Source organism: Doryrhamphus excisus, chromosome 14, assembly GCF_030265055.1.
Source record: "Doryrhamphus excisus isolate RoL2022-K1 chromosome 14, RoL_Dexc_1.0, whole genome shotgun sequence".
Taxonomy (NCBI): Eukaryota; Metazoa; Chordata; class Actinopteri; order Syngnathiformes; family Syngnathidae; genus Doryrhamphus; species Doryrhamphus excisus.
Window position 1 is genome coordinate 12,456,436 of NC_080479.1, and position 21,928 is coordinate 12,478,363.

The 21,928-nt window shown below is 45.2% G+C and overlaps 4 protein-coding genes across 14 annotated transcripts; all 4 read left to right on the top strand.

The window, feature by feature from the left end:
* The first annotated feature begins 1,357 nt into the window (after positions 1-1,357).
* On the top strand, positions 1,358-4,532 carry hoxa4a (homeobox A4a). The gene is made up of 2 exons (XM_058047841.1): positions 1,358-1,855; positions 2,240-4,532. Exons 1-2 carry the CDS (start codon positions 1,447-1,449, stop codon positions 2,569-2,571), a joined length of 741 nt encoding a protein of 246 aa, XP_057903824.1. The 5' UTR covers positions 1,358-1,446; the 3' UTR covers positions 2,572-4,532.
* Positions 4,533-6,495: 1,963 nt separating this feature from the next.
* On the top strand, positions 6,496-17,266 carry LOC131102257 (homeobox protein Hox-A2a-like). 6 transcript variants are annotated; one of them, XM_058047821.1, is made up of 5 exons: positions 6,496-6,619; positions 7,446-7,479; positions 15,084-15,143; positions 15,852-16,053; positions 16,364-17,266. In XM_058047821.1, the coding sequence occupies exons 4-5, from the start codon at positions 15,963-15,965 to the stop codon at positions 17,095-17,097; spliced, it is 825 nt and encodes a 274-aa protein (XP_057903804.1). In that variant the 5' UTR covers positions 6,496-6,619; positions 7,446-7,479; positions 15,084-15,143; positions 15,852-15,962; the 3' UTR covers positions 17,098-17,266. The 6 variants fall into 6 exon arrangements, with proteins under 6 accessions (XP_057903804.1, XP_057903800.1, XP_057903801.1 ...); XM_058047817.1 differs by having other exon boundaries at positions 6,522-6,647; positions 15,806-16,053; XM_058047818.1 differs by having other exon boundaries at positions 6,522-6,647.
* hoxa3a (homeobox A3a) lies at positions 6,504-15,948 on the top strand. 6 transcript variants are annotated; one of them, XM_058047813.1, is made up of 5 exons: positions 6,504-6,619; positions 7,446-7,479; positions 10,225-10,786; positions 11,905-15,143; positions 15,806-15,903. In XM_058047813.1, exons 3-4 carry the CDS (start codon positions 10,342-10,344, stop codon positions 12,657-12,659), a joined length of 1,200 nt encoding a protein of 399 aa, XP_057903796.1. In that variant the 5' UTR covers positions 6,504-6,619; positions 7,446-7,479; positions 10,225-10,341; the 3' UTR covers positions 12,660-15,143; positions 15,806-15,903. The 6 variants fall into 6 exon arrangements, with proteins under 6 accessions (XP_057903796.1, XP_057903794.1, XP_057903795.1 ...); XM_058047811.1 differs by having other exon boundaries at positions 6,522-6,647; XM_058047812.1 differs by having other exon boundaries at positions 6,523-6,673; positions 15,852-15,948.
* Positions 17,267-19,470: 2,204 nt separating the features above from the next.
* Positions 19,471-21,236, top strand: hoxa1a (homeobox A1a). Its single transcript, XM_058047857.1, has 3 exons — positions 19,471-19,493; positions 19,974-20,584; positions 20,857-21,236. Exons 2-3 carry the CDS (start codon positions 20,005-20,007, stop codon positions 21,234-21,236), a joined length of 960 nt encoding a protein of 319 aa, XP_057903840.1. The 5' UTR covers positions 19,471-19,493; positions 19,974-20,004.
* Positions 21,237-21,928: the final 692 nt, after the last annotated feature.

Genomic DNA, 21,928 nt, shown 5'->3' on the forward strand with positions numbered 1-21,928 from the left:
AAAGACTGTCAATGGGCAAGATTAATCAGAAACAAAATGGAAACTGTGTCACTTTGGGGTCAGGCAGAAGTTATCTCTGTTTGGGGGAGTGAAGACAGAGAAGGGGGACTCAAAGAGAGAGGTGGGGGGGGGGTGAAGGCCAGAAAATGAGTAGGGAAACCCTGTTCAATATTCCTGAAGTTTGTGTTTCTTGTTTGTGCTCCAGGGGACTTGTTGACACGGCCAGTGTGTCCCAGTGAGGAGCTGCAGTATCTTGAAGGACAGTATTGTCTCTCCTCCGGTATGGACGACAGGCAGGCAGAAGAAGTGATGGCTGATGGCGAGAAACAAGGTCAGACATGTTTATTATTACTTTACGGAGGACTGTTATTTGGAGTGCAACGAAATAGGGGTTGCAAATCCACACAAATATAAAAATGCACTATACAACTATGGAAATGTGTGTGCAAAAATAGTTGACATTTTAAAAATACAATATTTACTTATGAATAATCTTAGCAATGTGTGTTACCGGTGTACTTGCCCCCATGATTTGAATTTTGGTGCTCACATTGTGGCAAATACATGACATGTTTGGTTGAGTGTGTGCAAAAGCGCAGCAGTTTTGTGCATTTAAAGGATGCGTCAAAATCACCGTGTTTGTTACACGGTGCTTTATTTTGCTGCCAGTTGTGTTGCCAGATATGTGCTACATGTCTGCAAATTATAGACTTTACGCACTCAGTGTCACTATATATGCTGATGGTGATTATCATATGTGCTTAAAATTTCGATTATTGGTGAATGCATGTAAACAAAGGCATAGCAACATATCTATATAACAGGTGCTATAGTTTTGGGGATGTTTTTTTTTATATATTTAGGTCTGAAAAGCAGCTGGATTTTACGCGCAAGCAAACAATGGTGCAAGGTGTTTTTGTTGCTAGTGATGCAAGCTCGGCTTTGTGCTTCAAGGTGGTGATGCTGGTGTAAAGAATCTAGTAAAAAGGTTCATTTTTGCAGTGAATACGAATATTAACCGCTACTTTTCATTCAAAAGAAGCATTTTGCAACCCCTTACATGCATTTTATTATATTCCCCAAAATATGCTCCTACTTTCGCAGCTTTTCTGCATTTTTTTTTTCGTTTTTTTTGCATAAGGAAGCCTCGCCCACATAAGTTTGTGTTCGTGCAGTAAACAAGTTTCTTGATTGGTTTTGCGTGTCCATAATGAGATTTAACGAAGACAACGGCTACGTAAGCCACTCCGGAGAGGTTCTGCTGGTGCCAGTGCCATGCTTTCCATTGGTTCCTGTTTACATGATGCCCACAGGAGGCGCTCTGATTGGTGGCCTCGCTCACGTGACCACGCAACTTTGTACATTTGACAGCGAGTAGGAGGGTTCTGTGGAGATCAGAAAAACGACAGCGCGATAAAAATTAGTATTGTTGCACTTCACAAATTAATGACCATGAGTTCCTACTTGATAAACTCCAACTATATCGAGCCGTCCTTTCCTCCATGCGACGAATACCAGCAGGGCGGATACATCCCCAACCCGGGGGACTACTACGAGCGGCCAAAAGACACGGGCTTCCCCCATCACGAAGAGCCATCCTACCCCAGGTCCAACTACACGGAACAGGGCTACGATTACACAAACGTCCCCGCCGCCGGACTGGATGATTTCAGCGATGGGCACCACTCGACAGCGCAGCCGCAGAGCCACGGACCGCGCCTTGGATCGGCCCCGGATGGTGGCGCTGGGGGGGCCATCAAGGACTGCAGCCTCGCCGGTGAGGTGTACCCCGGCGTGGCGAAGGGCAAAGAGCCGGTGGTCTATCCCTGGATGAAAAAGGTCCACGTTAGCTCCGGTGAGTTATCGTCACGGTTAAAGCTCACCGGTATACACGCACGGAGCCACTGAGGCAGCGCTAGTAGCAGGCAGAGCCGTTTGCAACTGCAATTTACGACTATAGAGCAGCGGGGTCGGTAATTAAGGACCCTCGTAAATTTTATTGCCTGTTCGTCTGTCGGAGCTTTGTTGCGTTTAAGCCCAAACTGGAGAGGAGCCAAAGTGTAATATCCAGCCCGGCTGTTTGCTTCATCTTAAGCTGGGTGCTTGTGCATGACGTGGAGCATATTTCACCCATGCAACTGCAGGGTGCTTTATTGTTTTTTTTTTCAGAGAATCTGTCGGATTTTGTCTTTAACATCTGTGCAACCCCCCCTTCCTCCTCCCCCCCTCGCAACCCCAGTCAATGCCAGTTACAACGGAGGAGTGCCCAAGAGGTCCCGCACTGCCTACACCCGCCAGCAGGCTCTGGAGCTGGAGAAGGAGTTCCACTTCAACCGCTACCTGACCAGGCGCAGGCGGGTGGAGATCGCCCACACCATGTGTCTGTCGGAGCGCCAGGTGAAGATCTGGTTCCAGAACCGCCGGATGAAGTGGAAGAAGGAGCACAAGCTCCCCAACACCAAGATCCGATCCAATTCGGCCTCTTCATCTTCTGTGGCCCAACAGCAGCAGCAGCAGCAGATCAAAACAGGCCAGCAGCTTGTCCCCACGCCGTGCACTGTGGGTCTATAGTGCACCCTTTATTTCACACTCAAAAAAAATCCAGACTGCGATGGCAAAGAACACAAGTGGATTCAAAAGGACCGAGTCAATATTTTGCTGTTATTTGCCGCTGGGCCCCCCAGTGTCCCGCCCTTTGTCCCCTTCCACTTTCCGTCTCTCTCGTCTTCAGCTTGAAATACACTTTTAATTCCAACGGTGGCGACTGAAGTGTTCATATATTTCTTTTTATTTGTATTATTATTATTATTATTATTACGGATGAAGGATTACGCACATTGAAATGGATCAAAAAAGGTAGCATTGCATCAGAAAAAGTACGCCTCATTTCTTTATTTTTTCATTATTTTTTATGGTTTTCCACGAAGAATTCTAAATATACTTGAAAGTTATGATTTTTAAAAGGCGGATTTTTTTGTAGGAGTTCCAGTATAGTCACAGTGTGTGTGTGTGTGTGTGTGTGTGTGAGTGTGTGTGTGTTCGAGTGGGTTGGTTTACTGTTGAATGTAGTCCAGGTGACATGCCCCACATTGTAATGTACATATATAGACAAATCATAAACGAAGGCACAATGAGGAAAAGCATTTAGTAGAGACTTTGTTGCTGTAGTTGTGTGTCGTGAGGTCTTTATAGTTTGGTTCGTGCTCGTGCGTTCCCATGTTGCTGTGTTGTCTTCTAAAACTGTGAATAATACATCCGTGTTTGTGTCGTCTCACTAGTGACCCCCCTTGTGCTGTATAGGCTATAGTGTAGACTGAATATGTCCTTGTGAAATAAACGTGTACTTCACTTCTAAGGCTGAGGTGACTTTGAATATTCAGCACGCGTGCGCATCTCGCAGCCAGAAAAGCCGTGCGTAAAAGCCAACTAAGGTTGTTTCTCTTTTTGAAAAACTATTATATTCAACTGTCGACACGTGTATATTTCTTTATTTTATGATTAGATAATTTGTATATAAAAACATATATAGTTTATCTGTAGGAAATTAATATAATTTAATTTTTCTTACTATATTTCTTCCTATAAACTAACATCTATTCTATCTATATATATATATAATATATATATACGAATATGTGCATCATATTGAAATATATGTCATCTGGCACGCATGTTATGGTCCACGGTCTTGTGACACCCTGAGACCCAAACCCAAATAGTCAAATACATCCCTGCCCAAGATTGTTTTCCCTCGCCATTACAAGGCGACCTCAGCCAGCCTCAGTGCACCAGAGTGTGAGTGTTGGTCACTACCTGCTACATCCAAACAATGATGGGTTCAACCAGGGGGCACGGGCGCCTCGGACCAATCAGCAGTCCACGGCCCTTCTTGCGACCCCTGACCTCTCGACACATACAATGTTCAGACCATACATCAGTGCTGAGACCCCGGAGAGTCTTTTCTTCAGCTTGCATATCGATCCCGAGACGGCCAAAAGGGCTTTTTAAGGTGTGAACATCGGCGGTGAGACACCCCCAGTAAGTTTAGGACAAAAAGCTTTATTAAAGTACATTCATGGTTGTATAGTGGTGAGCGGTCCTAAATGAGCTATACTGCGTCATGCGTAATGGTACCCTGTTGTCATTTCCACTGTATATAAAAATCCCTTTCTGCACTGCTTGCACATATAACATGAAAGCCGTGCAGAAAATGGCGTTGAGTGTGAGTGACAACGATTTTGCGCAGACTCCATGAAGAAGTTCAATTACAATTTTCAAGTCATTTGCCAATAGAGGTCACTTCCAATGTGCTGAAATTTTAATTTGCCCATCCGTGTGGCTCGTTGAATAATGAATGTCCCTGGGGGTTAGAAATAGATGTGGAAAATGTGCCTTATTTTCATTTGAAGTGATCCTCTTCTGGGCGTGAGTCTGTCTTCTGCTCCATACTGACCCTCGTGGCTTGTAAGTAGTTTTTTGTGTCTTTATATAGTGATGATGTAGACTATATGTTGGTTATTTTTTCAGGAAGCAACATTTAATATAGGAAAATTCACATTTTAACAACAAAAAAATATTACGTGAAGCGTTTTTCTTCTTATTTGTGGTCTTTTTTCCCCCCAAACTTTGAAGTGTTAAGTACTTAAATCATAAAATTAGTATTAAAATACTTGATTTCTGACTGAGAAATGCATGAATTACACATGTTGCTGTATGTCTAATGTATTTATTTAACATTAACATCAGTAGTTAGAGGAACTATAGGGCGTTAAAAAGTTGTCAGGACAACTCCAAATGAAAGGTCCTTTGAAAAAGACAACACAATGGACCATATAGAGACTTGTAAATGATTAACAGAGTCCTCAGGGCATAAGCAGCCATGCTCTCTATTATATGAATTATTATGCCTGCATTAGTTTGCTCACCTTTAACCCTTTTTAACCAGCTGTGTACATCCACATACATAAAATATGTCATGTAAAAAGAATCCAGTATTCAAATTCAACTTTATTAGTTAAAAAGTTAAAAAAAAACAAGCATACACTTGCAAATAAAACATCTCCATTTCACATTAAGCTTGATGTTGGTCCAGAGAGGTTGCAGAAAGGACTATCTTCACCTTAGCTGTCTGTTAAGAGCTCCATGTCAACATGGTGCAAAGATGTGCTCCTTGGTCTGGCCGTCTTCCAGAGGACTTTTGACTTCTTCTTGCTGACACGATAAGAAGCTTAAGTTGGTGGAATCGACAGTTGAACAAGTCCAAAAGAAATCTAATTGAAATGGAATTCTTATTCAAGTCTAAACGCCCTTTGGCTTTACCTCCTCCTCGTCTTGCAAACCCCAAACAACTCCCCACTTGAGTCTCTTTGCCTCAGCCCGGGTCATGGAAAAGTTCATGGTGGCGAAAAGTTGACGTAAAAAAAAAATCTCACCCGGTTTACGTCAACTAATCCTCGGCATGGCTTTCCATCTGTAATCACAGAGCAAAGAAAAATATCAAACAGACAACCTTCTTAATTTCTCTATTCATCCGTGCGTAAAAGTCAACTTTCTTCCATGCGTAAAAGTCACAATCTCCCGTGCGTAAAAGTCAAATTAACTTTTACTGAAGGATGAATTCTGCCGCTCCTCTTCCTGGCTTTTTAAAAGTTTACCGCTCAAGTTTGGGAACACACACAAAAACTGGTGGGGTGGGGTGGGGTGGGGTTGGTGGGAGTATGCAGGGACGCTGTCCACGAGTGATTAATAGATCTGGTGGGATTTTTCCACGCCCGCTTCTCGGTGTTGACTGAAAACAAGCGCCAAACGGTGCCGAGAGGAGAGCTCGAAAGGGAGGGAGCCTTCCGGCTTTGTTTTTTGGCTTTTTCGGGGTTCCAGGCGCCAGATAATTCCCATAGTGGGCGAGTGTCGCTCTGCGTGGGGTATTGGCAGCCACCCTATTGCACCCCCTTCAAATATGTCCTCGAGTGATAACAAAATGTATTAATTAGGGACACACGTATTGGAAGTTATTTGGACTTACCCACTATGGTTACTGTGGACATGGGGAGCTTCTGCAAACATTACCACATAGGATGGGGGCGACACTGAGTCCCTTAATGCTCCACGCGTATTGAGTGATACAGCCGAATACTGCTAACCACGCCACATTTAAGCCTGAATCTGATAGAACATCTTCCCACTTGAAATTAGGATTTCCCCAAACGTGGAAAACCCTCTTAAATCCAACGGGGGTGTCCCAGAACCCTCGTTTTCCCTCTCTGTCCCCCCCATGACTGCCCCCATTAATGATTCACAGCCTCAAATAAAGGGGATTTAAGTTGACGTCGTGCCATGTGACGGTTGTGGTTGTGCTGGATGTAACCGTGTGATGCTCGTTATAGCCCCGCTTTCCACGAAGAGACGCCTGGCTGGATAGTTTGTGTTTATCGCGTGGGGAGGAGGAGGTGATGGGTGGTGGGGGGGAAGAAAGAACCCAGGCGCAATCTAATAGGAGAAACGCTCCCGTTTTTTTCTGTGCGTGTGTATTTGTGTGGATGTATTACACGGGTGTCACGGACGGATATGTTTTTCCACGCGGAGAGAGCCCGAGCTTTGGGAGGATGGATTTTATTTTGAGGTATTTCCGCCGATTGTTCATTACTGTGGTGAGTTATTGCAGCGAAAGGCAGAGGTCAGTAAAGGGAGTTGAGGGTATTATTTACAATATACTATTTAACACATAATATATCATATACGTCTTTTTAAAAATGATTCTTTTTAATTAAATGGTTTGTCAGGTTGACGCTATTAATTACACGCATGCTTCCATTTCCCTGTTTATTTTCACTGAATATATTTTAGAATATATATATTAAAAATGTAATATTTAAGATAAGGCACGGAATAATTATACTATATTAAATGTATTTTTTGCAATATAAACCCAAACAAAGCATAACCAATATTTGTGCGTAAACACTACATCAACATGAACCCCATAAGGAGTAAAAAAAAAAAAAAAGTAGGTGAACGCTGTGGGGTTGTGTCGTTCCACGGGGGGAAAACGAGGGTATAATGGAAGACTGAGTGCCACGCAGGACGGCTCGGCCGCGCTGAGGTCACGGCGCTCCTTGCGTGATTTATGGGAGCGGGGACTTGGGGAAGATGGTGCTCCACAGCTAATGACTATTCGATCCGTTTGTCGGGAAAAATGCTTACCGGCCAAGAGGGAAACAACAAACAGTATTTGCATAAGGCTTGCTTATATTATTAAACACAGAGGCGACAATATTTCACTCTAATGTGGATTTGGGGGGGGAAATTGTATATTTTTTAACAATGAAATGCATAAAACTCTTACAATAATCACTTTTAAATCATACTTAATCTCGTGGAATCATCGCACTTCATAGACGTGACTTAATCTTGCAGAATAAAATAAACCTCTGCTCTCTTTCTTGCAGAAATCCGGCTCTTTAACGTCACAGAGCTCCCCCGGTAAGTCTGTATTCATCTTTATTGATTTATCTTCTGATGGCTGCTTATTCCACGTTTTGAAAATAATAAGTAGCACGCCCACACCAAAGGCCCTGACAGAAGCAGCGTGTGACTCTTCCGTGGAGCTGCAATACTGGCAGGCCGGGAGCAATAATTCCTTCTCCTCCACTTGTCTGCGAGGTGTAATTTGTCACCATAAACGTGACGAGGAAGCCTCTTTGGAGCGCTGCCTCGCTCCTTTCAAAAAGCCATTTCTACTCCAAAGCCATGCGTACACGCCACGCGTGTATTTATGTATTTTTATAACACTTACTTTCATGACATTTCCCCCCCTCCTTTTTGGATTGTTTCTACCTTCTCAGCAGAATCAGCGTTTTTCCAACACAAAGCGGTAAATAATTATACAAGCTAAAAAGCAGAGTTGGCCTTAATTTTTTGGGCCCACTCGCCCTCCCACGCGTGTTGTATTTTCTACCTTTTTAAAGAAAGGGAGCAGTGTGAATGCGTAAAGCTGAGAGGACATTTTCCTTTCATGAGGAAGGGGAGAGAAAGAAAAAAAAGATCACCACACAGAGGGATTCCCCCACGCTCTCCTCTTCTCTCCTCAGCCACAAAATATGATCTTCTCCATCCGGGAGGCCATCAAACACCCACGGCTGCTGGGATAGTGATGCTTTATTCACCGGAAGCCATAATTCACTACATCCTTCTAGCCCAGTAAATAATAATAATAATAATAATAATAATACAATAAAAGCACGGACAGCTCCCATACTATTTGTGATTATGTGCAATTTCTCCCCCCTTTCTTCCTCTCTCTCTCTCTCCCTCATTTGCTTGGATTGGGGGGGTGGGGGGTGGGGGGGGGGGTGAGAGGCAGCCACTTGATTTGAACTGCCTTTCCAGCAAGGCTCTACTTCATTTGCATAATTTTTCTTGTCTATGGTGTGACGCTGTGGTTCGGGCCAGTCCACTGGTGCCTTCACGATCACACAAGAAGGGGGTCCGGTCCAGCCTGGTTGCCCCCCCTCTCCCTCCCATATAGGCTTCATGCATGGCTCTATCCTTGCTATATGCTATGGAGAGGTCGCTTGAAGCCAGATAAGAGTTATCTCTGTGACCTGAGCGCTCACGCCTGCTTTTTGCAATCTACATGTACACATCCACGTCGAGTGGGGAAGACACCAGAAGGGGTGGAAGAAAAAAAAAAAGCAAAGGGGCTTCTCTCTCTCTCTCCCTCTCACACGCTCTCTCTCGACTCTTCTTGTTGTGGCTGCTTGCTGCATGCTGCATGCTGCATGGCGCTGCTGCAGCCCAGCCCTGCCTCTTCAACTTTCCTGTGGATTACTACTTTGATCGATTTCGTCGCTGAATGAGAAAATATTGCTCGGTGCTCTGCATTGGTCGTCAGAGGTTAAGGTAAGCAGGCCAGAAATAGGCTGCCTCGGTTCTAAATGGCCGAGTTTGTGTGTCGCGCACGGTGATTTATCACCGTATGACTTGGATCTCGGTTCAGGAAGAGTTCACACACTCGCACATTTCTCTTAACGTGGAGCAGAAGGCTGTGCAAAGGAGAGCCCGAGTTTGCCTTTTGTCTCATTTTTATATTTTTTTTGACTAATGCGCGGCTTTAACAACACTAATCTTTTTTTTAAGGACCAAACTTCCAGCTCTTCTCCAGCAGCAGATCCAAGACACTACCTACCTTGTTTTTATTATGGCCTCGTTGGGGAGCCTTTTCTATTTTTCTCTACAACTTTATGAAACTTTAGTTATAATTTAATAGAGAAATGTGCAAAATATTTTTTCCTGCATAGGAAATAACTTGAAACATTCTCAATATTATCTTTGTAAACTTAATGTTAATATTAATATTAATATTAAAACGTTAAATATCAAAATGAGTTAAAATGTAAATTATTGTTGTTTATATTAATGGTAATATAGCCACTATTTATTCACAATTGTCTTTTATTTTTCTTTAAAAGTTTAATGGTAATACGTGATATTTGTACATATATTTATTCTACATATTTATATGTTGATGTACACAGCTGGTTAAATATATATATATTTATTTTATATGTTTATTATCATTATTTATTATCATTATTGTTCAAGAATGACGCTAAAATCGACTTATTATCTGTTTTTTTAGTGACTATGCGATAATCTTTGCTTTACCTTGTTGGTAATATCGCCTGTCCATGTCCTTGTTACCGCTTCCGGCCGTGTCCACATGAATGTTACCCCCGTATGGCACCAGGACGGTCAGCCGCGTAGACAACACCAGTATTATGGGTCAGCACGGGAAAAGTTCACATTGTGGTCATGAAATGCACGAATGTCCACCCGGTTTTTCAGGTTTTGCCGTCCTATTTGTCTTTAAGGGAGAAGAAAGGGGAATGTGGTGGTTGGTGCTTTGCAGACAGGGTCAGGGAATTGGACACTATATGCGTAATGTTTACGCATAAAAATGCATTGTAGTTGTTTTTGCGTGGTTGGTACACAACGCAGTCCTCCTGTTAGTCTAATGTTTTTCCCAAAGTGAGCTGCCTTTGATTGCATGTTGTTTAGCACAGATGGTAATGCAAGGTTGGCCCGCACAAGCCAGAAGGTAAACGGTAATCGTGCGCACAAGTGCCCGGCCCTATCTCGCCTATAGTGTGCAGTGTCAGGCCTGCATTGAAAAGTAAGATGGATCGCCACCATTTCTTCTGCTCACAGTGCTTCTTGTAACCCCAGGTTCACCCGAGGAGGCCATTGGCGGAGAGGCGTCACATGACCACGGGGTGCCAATGTTCTTCTACAAGGGTGTCAAGACCCTGTCACTTTCTGAAATAAATATTGGGAAACGGCGAGATGCAAAAGGCAACCTACTACGACAGCTCGGCAATTTACAGTGGCTACCCGTATCAAAGCGCAAATGGCTTCAGTTATGATGCCAATCAGGTCCAATATCCCCGCGCCTCTCATGTGGAAAGTGACTACCATCGACCCGCCTGCTCCCTGCAGTCTACTGACGGCTCCGTGCCTCTGCACAAGCCGGCGGAGATGGCGGAGAGCTGCGACGCCACCGCGGGCATCCAAGCGGCGCCGACCAAGGTGCATCATCCCGAAAGCGCTCAGGCGCCCCCTCCTTCACGGTCCCCCGCCGACACCGGCGAGAACGCGAGCAACGGCACCCGGCAACCGAGCGCCAAGAGCGGCTCTCCCACATCGGCCCCCCGCGGAAAGCAGATTTTCCCCTGGATGAAGGAGTCCCGCCAGAACACCAAACAGAAACCTGCAAATAGCGCCAGTTCAGGTACAACACACGCAACTTTCACTATGTTAGGACTGGGGTGGTGGTGGGTGGGGTGGGGGGGTGTTAAAGCCCACATCATATAATACTCCCACTGTGAACTTCCCACTTTCCCCCTGCACCTTAAATGTCACATAGAGGGAAATCTTACATGGGTCTTCAGGAAGCTCAGACGGCAATAATCAACACCTTTGAGTAGTTCTGTTAACATCCAAATTCTAAAGGAAATTTAAAGCCCCCCCCCCCATCCAGCTCACCAGCTCACCTCACCATTTGCCACCACCCCCTTGCCCTGAGGATGACCCCATTCTACTGTAAACATACACTGATCACATAATGTCCCCACTGAGACAACAAAACACAGTTGTCTCAACTTGTGTTTATGGGGGGGGGCAACTTTATCATCAGCTAATTGGAGGTGCTTCATTAAACCGCCTCCCAAATGATAAACTGACATTCTAATTCATTGTATGCCTTTTACACAATTATTCCACCATAGGATATCCTTTTTTTTAATTTATGAGCTATTATTTCCCACCTTCTTAGTCTCTGCTATGCTACCATGGAGGTTATGTCATGCTACATTCCCTTTGCTCGTGTTTGGCTCGACAGGTAGTAAAAATTTACTATGTGCTGTTGGCCGCCTGCCACAAAAACTGTGGCTCTACGTGCTGCTATGGCGCTTATCTGTGAAGGCAGTCAAGATGCTCCACACACAATGAGGAATATTAGGAATGTGCAACTGTGTCTCCATGCATGCAGGTTGGAGTGTGTGTGGGGGGGGTGTATTCAGTTGTATTTTATGCTTTTGGTACTTTAAAAGGTTACACAGTGGAATGATGCCACCAGTACATCCCAATCTGGATGCTAATGTTCAGTTTATTGTGCTTTTCAGTGGTGCGGCTAGCTACTATGTGTTAGTAGAACCTCTCATGATGCTTTGGCTACACCAGTGTCACCCTACTTGGTTTTTTGTTTTTTTTTTTACACGGCATTGGCATATTCTTAAAAAACAACAAACAGATTTTACACTTTCTGGTGGAGAAAGACTGGATTTGTATTGTATTTGGTTTTGTTTTAATGGATTACCGATTGACACCCTTCTCCCCCTCCCATCACAGTGGAGAGTTGCCCCGGAGACAAGAGTCCTCCCGGGTCAGCCGCCTCTAAGAGGGCCCGGACGGCTTACACCAGCGCCCAGCTTGTGGAGCTGGAGAAGGAGTTCCACTTTAACCGGTACCTCTGCAGGCCACGGAGGGTGGAGATGGCCAACCTGCTCAACCTTACGGAGAGACAGATCAAAATTTGGTTCCAGAACCGTAGGATGAAATACAAGAAGGATCAGAAGGGAGTCGGGATGATGCCCTCCCCCGGGGGGCAGTCCCCCAGGAGTCCAGTGGGCCCATCTTCTGGTGGAGGAGGTGGAGGATACCTCAGCTCTATGCATTCTCTGGTAAACAGTGTTCCTTACGAGTCCCAGTCACCGACGTCCTACAGCAAGAGTCATCAAAATGCATACGGCATGGCCACGTCATACCCCCCTCCCTTAAACTCCCAGAAGAGGTATCCCGACTCGGCCACGCCCGAGTATGACGCGCATGCCCTGCAGGGAAACAACTACGGGTCTCACATGCAGGGCAGCCCCGTCTATGTTGGCGGAGGGTACATCGAACCAATGCCCAACTCTGGTGCTTCCGTTTTCGGCCTCACACACCTCCCGCACCCGCCGTCCTCCAACATGGACTACAATGGAGCAATCACGATGGGCAGCAGCCAGCATCACGGAGTGTGTGATCCCACACCGACGTACACAGACCTTACACCGCAATACTCTCAGGGAAGAATCCAGGAGGCGCCGAAACTGACGCATCTGTAGCGGTGTGGCGCAGTTTGTATCACTCCGCCCATTGTCTTGTAGCCACCTCCGGACCGCATCACCGCCTTTCTTTGTGTACCTCCGCACAGCCTCCTTTTTTTTGCCTTTAGGTTGCCTTTAGTTTGACGAATTGTGAAGTAGCGTATAGGATAAATCATCATTTTTCTTCTATTTTCTCCAAAAGACATTGGTGGGGGCGATAGAAGAGGAGCATAGGCCTATTTAATCTATTTTTTTATGGTTTTCAAATCCAAACAGGGTATTATGAACATATGTTATTCGTTTTTTTTTTCAATGTGAACTTATTTATCCGCATTTGAAGATCATTTTGTTTTGCATTTTGTTGCACTTGTAAAAGGATCCAGTTGGGATTTATGAGGGAAATGCTTTTTTTTCTAATAGGTTGCCTTTGCTTGTGGACTTTCTCATGTTATTTATTTTGTTTAGTGTTACAAAATAGTCCTCTAGTATTATTTCACACCCTTACGAGAAGCTCAGTGGATTCAAGCCACCCCCCCAAGCCCTATTACCATGCAAGCTCCATTTTCATCCTTCTTCTTCTTCGAGGAGCTATTTTTATTTGATATTGTCTCTCAGAATGTAAAATCAATCAATCGACGCAATAAGGGTGCAAAGAAGGACATATTTTAGCTGTTTTTTATTGAAGAGAAAAAAAACACGTTAATCCCCCCTTCATATACATTCCATGCTGCTCCAAGTCGAAGAAGTAAATAAAACACATGAAATACAATCCAAGCACATTTGTTTTAATTTGGCATTTTATCCGGATTTCTAACAAATGACAATAATAATGTATATTTTGCAAAGGCTAAAATACGTTCAGAAATAATTTATTATGATTTAAAAAAATTACCGTAAGAGACACACTCGCACAAGCAAAACACAGCATAATTTATTTCCTTCTCTTCCCGATGAGACGTAAAGAAAACTCTCGGGTGGCCTCCTTCTATCCTCTCCTCTCATCTCATCAGCGTGGGCACATCCATAATCATAAAAATGTCAGTTGGCCGGAGCTTTCTGGAGCTTCTGCAAGTACAGACAACAATCGAAATGAAAGGAATATGTTTCAAGGGTTTTGTTGCTTCCATTAATGGTGCAGATTCCAAGTAAAAAAAATGCATTTCAATCTTTCAATGCAAAATTAATTACTACAAAAAGTGATGGATAGAAAATAAAAATAGAATTGTGCATATGTTGTTGCACAGCTGCAGGATTTTTTTATTCATTCTTTTTAAAAAAAAATCAACGTGAACATGATTGATATACCAGGGCATGGGTAGCCATGACATATGGTTAGCAGGGAAACCTAGAACAATTGAACCATGGTGTGTCAAAACTGCACTTTTCATCATCCACGGCAACATTCCACTCGCACGTGCCTGAATAGAAACATTTTAAACCACAAAAATATGCATTATTGCTCTGGATTTCGATCCGTGGGAAAGTGTTTGTTAAATCAGTGCCTGCTGTAATGTGTGTAGGTTGACTAAAAAGCCTCCACCCACTCCTTTCCTTGCACACAAAGATTACCCCCCCAAAAAAGAAAAGACACCATTCCCCCCATGTGGCATCTATCTCCACAAATGTGTACAAAAATATATCCACAAGACACATTTCCATGAAATATAAAATAGATAAAAGCCAGGTGGAGTCCTTTTATACTCACCAAGTGGTGCGTTCAGTGGCTCCCCGACAAGGAAACAACGCCTTGTTCGATTCTTATTTATCTTTTTAAAACATCCCTCCAGCGACAGCTATAAGGCTCGAAGTAGGAGCAGAAAATGCTTCTAATCTGAGTGACCAGTGTTTCTGGCCGCTTCCTGGCTGCATTTGATCCGGGGGAGAGTTAGAAGCCTTAAATGTGTTGTGAGGGCACCGAGCTGTCAGACCTTTTGGCGAGTAAGATTGATCGCGCACAGGCTTCCAGCACTCTTTGTTTGGTATATAAGCAACAAACTGAGAGAGACCTATACCACGTCTTCCTCTCTCCGAGTCCTATTTTTGCTTTCTTTGAATGGAAAGGTTGTAGTCCTATATGCGGCTTTCACGGATGACTTTGGAAGGACCATAAAGCAAAATCACAGCAGGGGAGAGACGTTCAGTAATAACGCGGCCAATTATTCGTTTTTAATGTTTATAGCCGCCATTACGGTAATTGCTTAGCTTGAATGGACACTGGGAACACTGTATGTGGCGCCATCAAACATTCAGAATGTCGCAGTAACGCAAACAAAAAATGAAAACGTGGCCAATTTGAGCCATCACACAAACGTCACACACACACGGATGCAAGTGTTGTGCATCAACAAGCAGCATGTGTGTACATTTTTTGAGATTGAAAGTGCTATTCTGCTGTGTGTTAAGTGCAATGCTAAGCTAATATGTGTGCCTTTTTATTGCTAGCCACCCTAAAGGATGAATTCATCAGATATGCTGGACTGACTGCAGAAGATCACTTTTGGGGTATGTTTCATTTTCTTTTTTTTTTTTTTTTTAGCTCTGTGTGTGTGTGGGTGGGTGGGTGGGTGTGTGGTGGGGGGCGTTCTCGCCTGACATCCTCAAACAATACGAGAAAGAGGAGTGCACGAATCCGCGCGCCCTAAGCTTAGGGGTCCTTCCCTTGTAATAGTGAGCGTCCGCCATTCTTAAAAACACACTTTTTTCGAGTGGGGGGCTCTCTCTTCTCCTGCTAGAGTGGGCGAGAGGAGGATCAAGATGTAAATAAAACTCCCACAGCCGCAGCAGAGTTTTTGGATCAATCAGGCAGCCGGTGGCTTCTTTTGATTAAAGCCCAAATTGTCATTGGGCAGAGGTAATCATGTGACAGGCAAGTCGGTCCAATTTCAACCTTGTCTCCATGAATTCAATAGTTTAATAGTAGCTCGGTCCCCACACGGCCGTAATCAGTGAAATAGGAAGGGAAAAAACCCATCACAGGACGTTTTTGGAATGATTTTTCCCCTCGTCATTGAGTTTGGTGGACAATAACGCGTGCAAACTTTCCTGGGCTCTCAGGGAGAGGAGATGAATTACGAATTCGAGCGAGAGAGCGGATTTATCAATAGTCAGCCTTCGCTTGCTGAGTGCCTGACATCTTTCCCCCCTGTCGCTGATTCATTTCAAAGTTCATCAATCAAGAGCTCGACACTGATTCCTCCTCCCTTCGAGCAGACCATCCCCAGCCTCAACCCGGGCAGCCATCCGCGCCACGGCCGGCCGAGACACAGCCCGGACGGATGCAGCCCACTACCCACAGCGTCGCTGCCTCCGGAGTACCCGTGGATGCGGGAGAAGAAAGCCTCCAAGAGGAACCACCTGCCCACGTCCACAGCCACCACTTTGTCCAATGGACCCGTGTGCTTCTCTCCAAAAGGTGGGTGTTTTTATTTTTATATCACTACATGTGGGATTAAAATACGCATTCGTTTTTAATATCTGGGTTGACCGCAAAGCTGAAGAAGTTTGCGCAAAGTTTGCTGATTTATTGGTGCAGTCACAGTTTTGATGCGTGACAGTAATGAAGAGTGATGGAGTGGCGTTGCCGTGGAGGGCAGCTGCAGCATTCATTATCCCAAAAGAAGCCCACTTTTTTTATTATCACCGAGTGCAGCCATTTTGCTGCCCCGCCGTCCCCGGGACAAGACAGACATCATGTAACGGTTTTCTCTCCGTTTCCCACGCAGGCTCGCCTGAGGTCGCGGATGGTGGAGGGGGAGTAGTCGGTGGGGGCTCCCGCCGGCTCAGGACCGCGTACACCAACACCCAGCTGCTGGAGCTGGAGAAGGAATTCCACTTCAACAAGTATCTGTGCCGACCCAGGAGGGTGGAGATAGCGGCCCTGCTGGACCTGACCGAGCGGCAGGTCAAAGTTTGGTTCCAGAACCGACGCATGAAGCACAAACGCCAGACGCAGAGCAAGGAGAACCACAACGGGGACGTGCACGGCAAGGGCCCCGGCGGAGAGGAGGAGGACGGCATGCACAGCGAGGACGAGGACGAGGGCCCCCAGTACGAGCAAAGCGGGGCCCTGCTGGAGAGAGACACCTTCTCCTTTCACAACAACAATCTGTCGTCCACGCAGCAGGTCCACAATAGCAGCTATGCTCCCGCACCGCTCAACAGCAATGAGAAAAATCTAAAACATTTCCCCAACCCGTCACCCACTGTTCCAGGCTGCGTGTCAACAATGGGCCCCGGCTCGGCATCTGGGCCGGACAATGGCGACAGTCCCCCGGCCCTGGATGTTTCTATACACGATTTCCAACCTTTCTCATCGGATTCCTGCCTCCAGCTCTCCGATGCCGCCTCGCCGAGCTTGTCGGAATCTTTGGACAGTCCCGTGGACATTTCTGTAGATACTTTCTATTTTTTCTCGGAGTCTTTAACCACGATCGACCTGCAGAATCTCAACTATTAACACCAAACAACCACCACTACTCACATTTTATTTGTATATTCCTTGACGGTAAGGCTGCCATTAAATCACCGATAAGGGGATTGTAATTACCATAAATTGTTTTTTTTTTAATTTTGGAGTGAAGATTATGAAGTGTGTATGTGATAAATTCTACAATATTCGGCCTGTATGGAAATTGGTCATTTTTATTTTTGTATAGCTTCCAATGTCTTGGATATTTTTGTTAGAATACAATTAACTTGATACAACTTTTTTTTGTCTTTGGAGTCTTTTTCTATTATTGCACGGATTATTATTGATTTAGGAATTATTTCAGATAATTCACTGGATGATACAAAAAAATATGCAAATCTCACAACAGGTTGGTAATGAATATAAATAGCCTAGACAGTTTAATATTATTGTAGTGTTTTTATTTGGGTGAAATATCATTTCTAAAGCAAATACTGCATTTTTCACATATCCTATAATTCATACAAAACCCAATGATATTTTTAACCTTGCATGTGGTTTTTATTTTGCAGCGTTATAGAGTGGAAGTATGACCTGGCTCTTGACACGGTGCATGCTGCAGGCAAACAGCCGAGCCATGTTTGCCTTCAGGAGCTCATAAATCACCTCGATGGCATGAATGAGACGGACATTAAGGGAGCCCAATTGTGGCTTAATGTTCACAAATACAAGCCCACTTACATTTTCGTACGGGACTCCCCTTGTATCTCATCTTAAAGGGGGCCGAGTCTCTCTCCACGCGTTAGGCAATGATTCATTTTTATAGCTTGTTTAAACAGGCAGCCACTACTACGTGTGCTGGGAAGCTGCATGCCTGTGCAGGCTGCTCACTTCCCGTGTGGAGCCCGAATGCCAAACAAGGGGGGGTTATTTTATTAGACGTTAACTGCGTGATCTCTAAATGAGCGCCTGTATAATCGTTTTTTTTAAGTGGGATTTTGCAGGATTATTGTCTCAAGCGGTGAGAGGAACTATTGGGGTTCAATATGATGATTATGAATAGCTTTGCTCCATTGCTTTGCACTTGAGCTGACTTATGGGAATCGTTAAATAGCCAACTTCGGTTCAATATGGAGCTTTTGTGTGTCAAATCAACAACCACCACCGGTTGCACCGATCGATACGATAATCTAAAAGCTATACACGGCGACATCGTGGGGCTAAGCAGCGACTGGAGTGTATGCGCGGTTCTTTTGTGGCTGTGTGTGTTTAAATAAGAGGGGGGTTAGAATGGTAGAAACATGGCGGGGGGGAAGCCCTGCAGTGGCTATAGTGGCGTCCATAACCGAATCATTCCGAGACAACGCGCCTTTTCTGTGCACATGTGTTCCACACAAAGAGCACGGAGAGCTCCGTGGCCTGCTGGTGCAGGGCTGCCACGGCTGTCCACGGACAAGGCAGGATCCACTGCGCCCACGCATGCACTCTGCTGCAGATGGGATGTCAGGGAAAGGGAGATTGGGGGAAGGGAGGCTATAGTGTTCCACTATAGAAGTTAACACCGCTTCCCACCCCCTTTCATATACGCACCCACTGGCCACTCATATCATTTGAACTATATGTTTATTATGACATCTTGTGCAGTGCGAAGCATAATGAAATTAATTTGTATTACCTGTATATTTGGACAGAACCGTTTTAATTATATTTAGTTAGCTCACTAGTTTAATTTGTTGAATGAACTAGAAGAAAAGGTCAACTAACACAAATATATTACATTATACAACATAGTTTTTTTTACTTGGAGCTAAATATATTAATTGGAAATTTAAATCAGTTGGTCTAATGTTATTTTTTGAGTGCACACGTTTAATTAGTCATATCACAGTACAGTATACAGTATATGTAATGTTATGTATCCAAAAAAAGCCATTACATTGTCCCTGCAATACCACACATGACCACTGATGGCGCCCATCCCTCCTCCTCTCCATGCCCCTCCCTCTTCCTCTTTTCTATTTTTTTCCTCTCCCCAGTAAAGAGGTTGCCCTCCAGCCTGCTCCCACTCACTCCCACTCTCTCTCCACCATGCACAATCTATTCCACCATTTATTTCTCCCCCCCCCAGCAGCTTTATTTGATGAACTTTTTAACAGGATAATCAACCCACGGGCTACACGGAACATAAGGTGTTATCACATCATTTGATCACCGCATAATGAACACATACAGCACGTGACTTAGGTCAGAGTTGACCCTGAGAGGAAAAAGGAAATTAATAGCACATCCTTGTCATTAGACGTAGTGGAAACAGGTAAATGTGACCCTAATGAAAAGAGCTTCTATGTTATCATCTTCTTTTGGTTGTCAATGGAGTGAAACATTTGCCCTCTGTTGCCCCCACTGTGACAATATTTGCTGAGTAAATCCCTCGCAGTGTTGAAGTGAAACATTAGGCATGGGACAACTGATAGCCTCTGGCACTCATGCACTCACATTCTATATCATGGTATGATATCATGCACCTACAGAAACATCTACCTGGGGTCAAAGTGCGTGGTCATCCTTCCCCATGGTGTCCTCCACCAGAGTCCGGACCGATCTTTCCCCACGTGGGGGGGCTCCCCGGGCTCCGTGCATGCGATGCGACACCGGCTGCTGGCAGCATCCGTCTGCCGGCCAGCTCATTGTTTGCTCGGCCAATGCACGAGTGCATGCCGCGTCACATTGATCGACGAGCGCCTGGAATTTAAATAGCCACTCAAACAGCGATCTGTCACCGGCTGAGGGGATAGTGCCTCACTGGCTGACCTGGAGTCATGTGACCACAGCCGTTCATTGATACCGGTCAGCACACACCCCCTCCACCCCCCACACCCTGATATCAGCGTATAGGTAAATGTTGGTCACTCCGGGTAAGAGAGGCAGAGATCAGAGGTGCTCCATTATGCCACAATGAGCACTTTCTTAGATTACTCAGTCATGAGCAGTGAAGGTGGGTCGTGTTCTGTGAGAGCTTTCCACCCGGATCACGGGATTACAACTTTCCAGTCGTGCTCCGTGACTGTGAACAACTGCAGCGCGGATGAGCGCTTCATGGCGAGCCGGGCTTCGCCAGACGACACCCCCCACCACAACTCCTACTCCGGGCTGGCTTATGGCGCACACCCGTCCTGCAGCTCCAGCTACGGGGCTCAAACTTTCTACAACCATTACGCACTGAACCAGGAAGTGGACACCGCCGCAGGGTTCGCCCAATGCGGCCCACTCGTGTACTCGGGTAACCTGTCCACCTCCATGGTGGCGCAGCATCGCCAGGGTTACAGTACCACCGCCCCGATGGGTCAGCTGCAGTATGCCCACCCTGCCTATGGAGGCGGCCATGAGCAAGGCAGCCCTTTCCCTGGGTGCTCGAACCCTCTGTCTCCGTTGCATGCATCTCACCTGGAGGGATGCTGCTCTCCTCTCTCGGAGGGAGCCTCTTCTGCACAGACCTTCGACTGGATGAAGGTTAAGAGGAACCCCCCTAAAACAGGTGGGTGTCAAGCGATGCATTCAAGGTGCAGACGTTTTACATGTATGTTATGAGGACATAATATGAGGGACATCCACACAGGGGGTAAATATTAGAAGCACATCTGCAGTGCAAAATCCAAAAAGGATCTTATTATTCTACATTTTATGGTTTACGTTCAAATGTCTTCCATTCAAAACTGCATTGAAATAATGCTCATTTTAGTGATGCCACATTGTGCAGATGTACGTTACGGCCTATGTCTTCTCAAACTATGTTGTTTGCACCTTCAGGGCGGTCCGGTGAATACGGCTATGGAAGCCAGCCCAACACGGTCCGAACCAACTTCACCACCAAGCAGCTGACGGAGCTGGAGAAGGAGTTCCACTTCAACAAGTACCTGACCCGGGCGCGACGCGTGGAGATTGCCGCCACGCTGCAGCTGAATGAGACTCAGGTGAAAATCTGGTTCCAGAACCGGCGAATGAAGCAGAAGAAGCGGGAGAAGGAAGGACTGCTCCCGGTCAAGGCCGTGCCCTCTGAACCTGGCGAGAGCCTTCAAGAGAAAATGGACGATGCGGTGTCAGAGAAGTCAGTTTCAGCTCCTTGTACTCCTTCTCCTCCTTCCTCTACGGTGTCCTCCACCGGGGCTGACCCTTACTGCTCCAATTAGGGAGGGACTCATGCACTATTTGGACAATAGATGTCTTTTATATTGTGTAATGCAGGGGTGTCCAAAGCGTGTGCAGCTTGTTTTGTATTGGCTCAAATCAATCCATTATGGAGATACATTGCTAGCATATATTTTGGATTGCTTTTAGCATCATGAATCTATCAAAGGCCACCCGCTTCTTTCAATTTGTCTGTAGAAAAAGTATGGACACCCCCCCTTGTGTAATGTTGGACCTGATCAGTATACCTCAACTGTGCAAAAGTTGTGCTTGCGGCCACGGAATCAAACCTATTGTTGTACACACGTGTGAATGTGGTGTAGGGGTTGCATGATGCGGGTCACGTGTTGGCGGGATGCTGAGTTTTATCAGTTGGACCTGTAGGACCTTTTCCTTATTTCTTTGCATACCTCAATGGTTTACGGGTCAGTTCTATATGGATTATTAAAGTCAAATGATCCTTGAAGAAGTTTGACATTGTGTTGTTAATTGTAATGTGATATTTCAACTTCTATGTTTGGTGTGAATAATATGAAAAAAAACATGGCTGTCACTGATGATGACAACCTTATTGAGGAAAGGAAAACAGTATTGATCCGTACATGGAGGTTAAGATATCGACAAGGATGGTGCTGTCAGTGTCTGCTCATCAGTGGCCAAAGTTGCATTCAAGTGTCATCACCCACGCCTTGAG

Excerpts from the sequence above, each read along its gene's own strand:
- hoxa3a (XM_058047813.1), top strand. The coding sequence starts at position 10,342 with ATGCAAAAGGCAACCTACTACGACAGCTCGGCAATTTACAGTGGCTAC. Across the intron at positions 10,787-11,904 it reads TGCAAATAGCGCCAGTTCAG|TGGAGAGTTGCCCCGGAGAC; the intron begins GTACAACACACG and ends CTCCCATCACAG.
- hoxa1a (XM_058047857.1), top strand. The coding sequence starts at position 20,005 with ATGAGCACTTTCTTAGATTACTCAGTCATGAGCAGTGAAGGTGGGTCG. Across the intron at positions 20,585-20,856 it reads GAGGAACCCCCCTAAAACAG|GGCGGTCCGGTGAATACGGC; the intron begins GTGGGTGTCAAG and ends TTGCACCTTCAG.
- hoxa4a (XM_058047841.1), top strand. The coding sequence starts at position 1,447 with ATGACCATGAGTTCCTACTTGATAAACTCCAACTATATCGAGCCGTCC. Across the intron at positions 1,856-2,239 it reads AAAGGTCCACGTTAGCTCCG|TCAATGCCAGTTACAACGGA; the intron begins GTGAGTTATCGT and ends TCGCAACCCCAG.
- LOC131102257 (XM_058047816.1), top strand. The coding sequence starts at position 15,705 with ATGAATTACGAATTCGAGCGAGAGAGCGGATTTATCAATAGTCAGCCT. Across the intron at positions 16,054-16,363 it reads CGTGTGCTTCTCTCCAAAAG|GCTCGCCTGAGGTCGCGGAT; the intron begins GTGGGTGTTTTT and ends TTTCCCACGCAG.